At 38.9% G+C, this 9,376-nt stretch overlaps 1 protein-coding gene across 1 annotated transcript; it reads left to right on the top strand.

Annotated features, from left to right (window-relative positions):
- The first annotated feature begins 5,195 nt into the window (after positions 1-5,195).
- Positions 5,196-5,564, top strand: LOC118482582 (uncharacterized mitochondrial protein AtMg01250-like). The gene has a single exon (XM_035978110.1). It carries the CDS (start codon positions 5,196-5,198, stop codon positions 5,562-5,564), a length of 369 nt encoding a protein of 122 aa, XP_035834003.1.
- The last annotated feature ends 3,812 nt before the right edge of the window (positions 5,565-9,376 follow it).

Raw genomic sequence — 9,376 nt, 5'->3', positions numbered from 1 at the left:
TCTAGATTCTGACTTGGTTTACTAGACACAAATGCAATTAGGGAACTAACATCGACTTCTCTCAAAATCTAATTTAGCTATATACTGCACCGCGACCTAATAACTAACTCGAGCCTCTCAGCGACAAGTTAAGCAGAATACTTACTTCTAATTATATTTTAATTACTGTTTCTAAGGCTATCGACCGATTTACCCAAAGATCACCCGAACCCGCAAGGATGCAAATAATCAACACAGATCTATTATGTGAAAGACATCCACCAAAATCTATGTGAAACAGTAAATAATCAACAACCAAAAGTAAATACGCATACGCACCAAATCAGAAATTCTAGAACACTTTACTTTCAGAAATCAATCCATAATCAAACAATAAAAACCGTTAAAAGATCCAAACTTTAATCAAACTATCATCTTGTCTAGGTAGTATCTAGGGTTTAGCCAAGAAACATGATGTCTAAAATAAACAAATCAAGTTCAAAACAAGAATTCATTGGAAAAGATTGAAAACACGAAATTAAAGAAAACCGGGAGATAAAACCCGAACAATCTTCACTTCCACGCTCCGTACTTCAACCGGATGATTCTTGCAAGCCAAAACGCTCCAAAAACCTTAAAATCTGCTCCAAAAGGTCGCCTAGGGTTTCTTGGTTCGTAATTAGGGTTTTGTAGAAGTTTATGAAGTATATATATGTTTGGAATGAAGATCCAGCAACAAAAATCAACTTTTTCCGGAAATTACCCCTAGGTGTCACGCGACGGGGTCTTCAGCATATCCTCCATGCTACACCTAGCCCCAAAACTCAGCAAATCCTTCCCACGGGTCTAGGTGTTGCATGTAGCTCCTTGCTTGAGGGGGAGGTGTAGCACCTAGGCCTCATTTTCACAGAAAGTTACGAATTTTCACAAGCTTCAACATCCCAAAAATTCCAAAAATTATTCTAACTCTTTTTTACTTGTTCCAAGACTTGGTGTTTCATCATTGTAGCTCGTTTTCACTCCATTTTCATCAACTTTATGCATCGAGACCTGGAAAACGTGAATATGATCAATAGCACGTAATTCTAAATAAAACAAAACTATAAATAATGATAATTTATACAAACTATACACGAATAAAGGATGTATTTTGCAATACATCACTGATCGATGCATTTTAGGTACACGTTATTGAATAGTAATTTTGGAAAATACGCACTGGTATTGGTATAAACATGCTGCATTGATTCGTTTTTCTATTAGGTGGGTTATGAGAAAATGAACTTAAAATGATAGATTTATAAAAGAAAATATAAAAGTAACGTGAGCAAGAAAAAAATAAATTTTATGATGGTTAATTGCAATTAATGTTTGATGGTTATATAATTCTTACGAGAAAACAAGAAACAAATAATAACTTTGGAAATCAATTAACAATTATTACACAAAAATCATGGAGAGAGCAGAGAGATGAGGGGGAGTTACCGCCGACGGAGCAAAACCCTAACCGGGGCGTAAGAGAAGGGGAAGCCATCGGAAAACCAAGAAGGGAGGATGACATCACGTTCTATGTCACTGACATCCCAACGTGGATGTCGGACACTGAACTATGGATGGAGTGCAGAAACATAGGATGGTTGGTTGATGCCTATATCGCCAAGAAGAAGGACACACTAGGTAGGAGATTTGGTTTTCTACGCTACGCTTACGTTCGGGATGCAGACAAGATGGTGAAAGCAAGCAACCAGGTTAACCTAAACAATGCAAGACTAAAGGCCAACATCATAAAGTACAACAAAGACAATAGAAAATTGAAGGCTGATAAGGGCAGGGTATGGCAAAATAAGAGTACCGAGTTAGAGGAGGATAACCAGATGCAGATGCAGGACAACCTAAGATACAACGGGGAGTATAATCAAACGCAGAGTCACTCGGGCTATGGGGGAGGACAGAGTCATTGGAAAGACACGTTGTTGGGTAATAAAAAGACAAATGTGTCACTGGAAGATAGCAGGGTGCTACATTTCCACCAAAATGCGGACACGGTCAAACTCTGGAGATGCAGAGCTTTCGTGGAATGCTTCAAAAACTTTGAAGGACTGAAGAAAGCACACAAATTGAAGGCACATGTGAGGATTCAGGGAGGTTTCTTAAGATTTATAGGTGGCTGGGATTCATAGCCACGTTTGATGAGGAGAACACAAAGCTTGAATTCCTGGAAGGAGTGAGAAAGGTGTGGGAAAGTGAGTTGGAAGACCTGCATGTCTGGGATGGCCAAGTGATACCATATCAATGATTGGTTTGGTTGTCAATCAAAGGTGTACCAGTGCAACTATGGAGTGATGTAGTTATGAATGAGATAGCGGGGAAGTATAGGAGAGTGATTAACGGGTATAATACGGATAATTGGGACGTAAACTTATCGATGGATAGTATAGGTATCCTGGTTAATCATGGGAACAATATAAACGAGAAGATTGGGCTTACATGGAAAGTAATTAGATTCAACGTATGGGTCTCCGAGCTTGATGAGACATGGACCCCGAGGTTCATCACAAAGAACAACAATAGTTATGAGACCGGAACGTCTGCAAATCATGACTTGAAGGAGTCAGAATCACCAAGAGAACCAGGTTCACCGGCAACTCTGGCGAGTTCTCCGACGGGGGGTCAGGAGGCAACCCAACAGTCTCATGGGGACATAGAAAAGTCAAAAACATCGGATAACGAAGGGTTAGAAAAGGAAGTAATGATGGCTGAAGACATGCCGGTCAAGGTAGCTAGTAATAATGGGGATCCCAAGGTAGATTATATTAATGCAGGAGGGAATGTCAGCGTGAACGAGGTGGAATCTGAGATGCAATCAAGTGAGTTTGATGGACCAAATAAAAATGTAAATGAAGATTACCATGGGCCGGCCCAGGAAGCTTTTAAGGAACAAGGTGGTCAAGCCCAAAAGAAAAGAAAGAGAAGCCTCATTGTTGAAGTAAAAAAGCAATGCACTCAAGCCAAATACCCAGGTTAGGAAACACATGGGTATAGACCTAAACGTGGAATTGTCAGATGAAACAAGGTTGAACCCTAGAAAAAAGTCAACAAAGATGAAATTCAGGCTGAGAAAAAATAAGGTCTGAGGCAAACAAATTAGGGTGACGGACGACCTGTGGGAGGATAAAGGCCACTCGTTGAGAAGACGATGTCGGGTCCGATTACACTCTGGTGCCAGATACGAATCCCGAGGAAAATATGGAATCAGGCACAGCCGCTGACGCTGAGGACGAGTTAAGGGGTACAAAGGAAGTTAGGGTAGCATTTGGGATCAATTTGGCCAGAAGGGAATATCAAATTGAGAAGATCATCAACGATGAACAGGTGGATGCTAGGGTCAAATGAATTAGGTAACTTTGAATGTGAAATGAGCAGGGGGATTGGGGAAGGCGTCTTTGGTTAAGGACCTCATCAAAGAAAACAATGTGGGGTTTCTAGCATTACAAGAAACTCAACTGAGCAACATGTCAGAAGCAAGGATACGAAAATTCTGGATGTAACGGCTATGGGTTACGTTAAGGTTGACGCAGCAGGAAGATCAGGAGGGATATTATCTATCTGGAACCCAGGTTTATTTAGAAAAAAACTAGAATTGGTGGACCAAAACTTCGTATTACTCAAAGGTGAATTGATAGGTGAAAAGGTAGAACTAATGATGGTGAATGTATATGCACCAAACGTTGGTACGGAGAGAAGACGGTTCTGGAATAGTTTGTTGACTATTAGAAACTCAATGCAAGGGATGTGGTTATTAATTGGAGACTTCAACGAAGTTCGTATACCAGAAGACAGGTAGAACACCAATTTCGATAGCAATAATGCACCACATTTTTACAACTTTATTGGTGCAGCAGGGTTATTAGAGTATCGGATGTCGGGTAGGAGATACACATTTCTGTCGAGCGTCGGTAAGAAACTGAGCAAGATAGATAGGGCTTTAGTAAGTAGCGACTTCATGTCCCAGTGGCCGAATGCATCACTCAGAGCACTAGAGAGAATAATCTCTGACCACTGTCCACTAATATTAGCTACAAGAAGAACATATTATAGCCCAATACCGTTCCGATTTTTTAATAGTTGGCTGGATATCCCGGGCCTGATGGAGGTAGTGAAAAAAGGCCTAGACTATCAAGTGGAAGAAAGTTTCAAAGACCTGCTGTTGGGGTCTAAACTGAAAGCTGACAAGGATGAAGTAAAAAATGGAGAAAAACTAATAAAGAGGTTGAAGAGAAAGAATTCATGGAAGCCATCAACCTGATAAAAAAACTAGATGCCACTGCTGAAGAAAGATAGTTGGAGGAAAATGAAATCGAAACAAGGAGAGAATGTAAAAGAAAGGTCAGAGAGTGGTTTCGAAGAAAAGCCAAAGACTATCAACAAAAAGCAAGAGCGAAGTGGATATTGGATGAGGATGAGAACTCCAGGTATTTCCATGCAGTTGTTAATTGCAATCTGGCAAGAAGTAAACCTAATGGTCTTTGGATCGATGGTTCATGGGTTGCAGACCCGCCAACCATTATGAAACACGTACAAAAGAACATGAGAAAGAAGTTTACGGAACCAGTGGCGTTGAGACCTTGTATGCCACCAGATGTATTCTCGAAGATATCAGATATTGAAGAAAACCGGTTGATTGAGAAATTCACGCGGGAAGAAGTGAAGACGACAGTCTGAGAGTGCGGTTCGGATAAGGCGCCGGGGCCCGAGGGTATCACTTTCGCCTTAGTCAAGAAATTTTGGAATGAACTAGAAGGTAACGTGATGGACAAGATGGAGCAGTTCCATGTGCACGGGTCTATTCAGAAATCATGTAGTGCCTCGTTCACATCATTGATCCCCAAAGTGAGTGATCCAGTTACACTATCATACTTCAGACCCATATCGCTCATCGGTGTCATTAACAAAATTATTTCCAAGGTATTGGCTATTCGAATGAAAGGGGTTTTAAACGGTATCATATCACATAAGTAGTCTGCGTTCGTGGCTAACCGAAATGTAGTGGATGGACCACTGGTTTTAAACGAATTAGTTTTGTGGGCGAAAAACAAAAGAAACAAGTATTTTTGTTCAAAGCGGATTTAGAGAAAGCTTACGACACATTAAGCTGGAAGTTCCTAATCTTGATACTTACACACTTGGGCTTCCCCTCCAGGTGGAAAACATGGATCATGGGTATCATGTTCTCCGATAAAGCATCGGTTTTAGTCAATAGGACACCAACGGGGGAGTTTCAACACAAGAGGGGACTAAGACAAGGCGACCCGTTATCACCATTTTTGTTTACGATTGCAATGGAAGCTCTTCATGTATTAATGGTAAAGGCAGTAGGGTCGGGTGTGTTCAAGGGGATAGACTTACCTAATAACGACCCATGTTTATCGCATTTATTTTTCGCAGATGATTCTATTTTTATGGGCTCTTGGGATGTGGATAATATGAAAACATTGCGAAGAATATTGAGAATATTTTTCTTGATGCCGGGGTTAAAGGTAAACAAACCACAAAAAAAGCTTCCTGTACAAGATTGGAATGAGTGAAGCAGAAATCAAAAACTTGGCCGATATCCTAAAATGTAAAATGGGTCTGTTTCCGTTCACGTACTTAGGAATGAAAGTTGGTGCGAATATGACCATGGTGGGGAGCTAGAAAGACGTAATCGATAAGTTTAATAAGAGACTGTCAAACTGGAAAGCACAATTATTATCTTTTGCGGGGAGACTTACGTTAGTAAAATCGGTATTGGGCTTTTTACCAAATTACTTCTTGTCCTTATATAAAGCTTCGAAGAATGTAATAAAAACACTTGAAGGAATCAAGAGACGTTTCCTATGGGGAGGGTGTGGGGGATTGAATAAAATTCGCTGGATGAAGTGGGAAAGAATAGTGGCCGTAAAGAACATGGGTGGGCTCGATGTAGGGGGGATTCGAGAAATGAACCCGGCACTCTTGATGAAGTGGCGGTGGAGGCTTAAAGAAGAACCGAAGCAGCTATGGGTCAAGGTTATAGAAGCATTACATCGGAACAGGAGGAGCGCTCAAAACATTCCAGTAAAAAAAATCATTAATGGGTGTATGAAAAACAATTGCTGGGGTGGACGAAGACTTCAAAAAGGTGGGCATGGAAGTGAACCAATGCCTTAGGAGCAGGGTAGGAAATGGGGGAGAACGTTATTTTAAATGGATACGTGGGCGACTAATCGGCCATTAAAAGATGAGTTCCCTCTGATTTTCGGATTGGCTAAAAATAAAATGAGCAAGGTGCAGCAAAACTACAAGAGGAACCAGGGTGGGGTACTGTGGGACTGGAAGTGGAGTAGGCTACCCAACTGTGATGAAGAAAGAAACGAGTGGGAGGGCTTAAGGGCATTACTTCTACAACAAGTTTTGGGTCAAGGAGAAGATCCGTGGAGATGGAAGGAAAATGTAATGTTAGGCTTCTCGGTGAAGGGTATAAGAAAAGACTTGGCCGGGATCATAGACGTAAACACTGAACGAACAGTCTCGAGTGGTGTAAAATTGCCACGCCTAAAGTAAACATGTTCGTATGGAGAGCGGTCGGAGAGAAAATTCCAACGACGGTGTCACTAAAGAGATGGGGTGCTCATTGTATCGGACACATGCAAATTATGTGGTTTAGCATTGGAAACGGCTAACCATATTATTATTCACTGTCCATTTGCAAAGATTGTGTGGTTGCAACTATGGTCATGGATGAAAATCCCCATCAGTAGGGGTGTTCAAGATCAGATTATCCGGTTTTCGGATATCCGAAAACCGGATATCCGAAAATTTCGGATAGTGAATATTGATATCCGAATCCGTATCCGAAATTTCGGATATCCGATTTTCGGATATCCGAAATTTCGGATACGGATTCGGATATCCAAACGGATATCCGAATTTATAAAAAAAATCAAAAAATCCGTTTCGTGTATAGATTAAAACTAAACTTATATTCGATTTTATAAATTTCCAACATTTAAAACTAAAAACAATCACAAATTCACACGAATACAATTATTTACTACTTTTTTACTAACTTTTACAATACTTCAAACAAAATATAATGCTCATATACTATATATATTTATAAAAAAATAATTAGTTTTCGGATATCGGATAATCGGATTATCCGAAATTTTTGAAATTCATATCCGAATCCGAATCCGAAAATTCGGATTATCCGATTTTCGGATATCCGAATTTTCGGATATCCAAAATATCGGATATTTCGGATACGGATTTTCGGATATTTCGGATTCGGTTTCGGATCCAGATTTTTTTGAACACCCCTACCCATCAGGGGCCATCGAGCGGATATGAGAACATGATTCCAAGAAAAGTTGGATTGGCCCAGGAAAAAGGTAAAAATGATTTACGCTATTCACCTCTTAGCCGCATGGTATTTATGGAAAAACAAGAACAACAAAGTCTTTAACGATACGATCACAGAACTAAGCAAGTTTGTGGAAGAGATTAAAGAGGAATCGTTTAACTGGATAAGCTTAAGATCAAGGTTTACTGGGATAACATGGCTCAAGTGGAAGGAATTCTCGTTTCTGGATTAACTAGTTCTATGTCATGTGTTTTATTTCTTGATTGGTTTTTTCGATGTATGTTTTTTAATCTTGATTGTGCACTTGAGCTGTAAAGATGCAACCACATAGCATCTTGCTATGTGTCGTTTTTTTGGGTTGATGAATAAAGGTTCCGTTGTTGTTGTTTAAAAAATAATAATAATAATAATAATAACTTTGAAGTAATTGATTGAGTTACTAATTGCAATTAAAATGTAATTAAAATAGTGAATTCAAGTTTTATTGTTTCAATGACATCTCTACGAACGTCTGTACAGGAACAAAGTAGCATTAAATAGGATACGGCTTCAATTGTTTATGGATTGCAAATGTAATTGGATTTAATTGTTGGGCCGACAATTCATACAAACTCATGGGTTGAAGATTAAAGCAATGGTGGGCCAACGAATTGGGTTAGATGCCTTGTGTGCAAAGGAAACCATAATTGGTGAATTAAAGAGATCCCATAAATATATATTTTTGGAGGGGAAGACGAAATTTTTTAAGGGAACGCACATTAGGATGGCAGAAGGCAACAGGCAAAGGGCTACCCTACACGGTTCAAGACATGAGTGGTTAGGTGGCTTCCTCCCAACAGTGGTTTATTAGGTTGAACACTTTCTCAATTTTCTTCATATTTGGATTTGTTTTTGACACTGACAACGTTTTATAAACAATTTGATGGGTTAGTTTATTTAAACTATTTACATGCGTTTTGAGTTATTGGTTTACAACTTGTTCAATTGAAGACAAAACCTAGTAGCTTGTTAGGTGAGATAGAGTAGGTTGACTCACACTAGTAAATAGGTAATTAAACTGTAAAAGATCTAATGACAAAGAGCTATTTTTTATTACCACTTAAATGAACCGACTTTTCAACACCAAGTCTATGTGGTTTCCAATTAATTGATTAAATTGAATTTTGTGTAAACCTAGAATTTGAACTTGGAGGAGGTTACCTTTTTTTCTAAATGCCTTCGTGACTTCTCCCGGATGATCGATTGTTACGTTTTGCATAATTAACTCTGTTTTCTGATTCTTGTAACTGGTAATTTTAACTACTTGTGTTGATCTTTGTGAAACGTTTACTATATTTGAATTATTTGTCGTTTATCAAGCATTTTGGCAATTTCTTGCATTGTTGCGGGTTGGTAACTTGGTGGATAATTGGTATAACTACACGGATTGTTAGGTTGTTATAGTTTATTTAAAAGCGGTCCCTAATAATTAATCAAAGTCATTAATTCGAAGGCCACGTCTATGTGGTGATCAAATCAGTAAACGAGTTTTTGTGTTAAAACTAGTAATCGGGATTCCTGGTGGGGGTTACTTCTTTTAATCTGATAATTTTTTTGTTAGTTAATTAATTAGATAATCTAGATAAGCAGTAACCACATTTCCCTGTGGGGACGATCTTACTTACCCGTACTAGTATAGGTATTTAAGTCTGAAAAATACTTTCTGTTGATTAGCCCACGATAGCTACATCAAAATGGCGGCGTTGTCGGAGAATTAGTGAGCTTAGTTTTTTTTTTCTAGTTTTCTAAAAAATAATAAAAAACAAACAAAATTCTAAAATTATTTTTCTTTCTATTTTATTTTATTTTTGTTTAGTTCGGTATTATGTTTGGGTGTCCTGTTTGAGTTTGTATAGGTGAATTCTTCTGGATGGAGTTTATCCGATGTCGCTGATCAGGATTTAGTCAGAACTGTTCATATTCAATCTCCATTTGGACAACGATGATCTAACCATCACTTGTAGAGAGCAATCC

The sequence above is a fragment of the Helianthus annuus genome, chromosome 10 (genome assembly GCF_002127325.2).
Source record: "Helianthus annuus cultivar XRQ/B chromosome 10, HanXRQr2.0-SUNRISE, whole genome shotgun sequence".
NCBI classification, from domain to species: Eukaryota; Viridiplantae; Streptophyta; class Magnoliopsida; order Asterales; family Asteraceae; genus Helianthus; species Helianthus annuus.
Note: the sequence above shows the minus strand (reverse complement) of the source record. Positions and strands in the feature narration are given on the sequence as shown.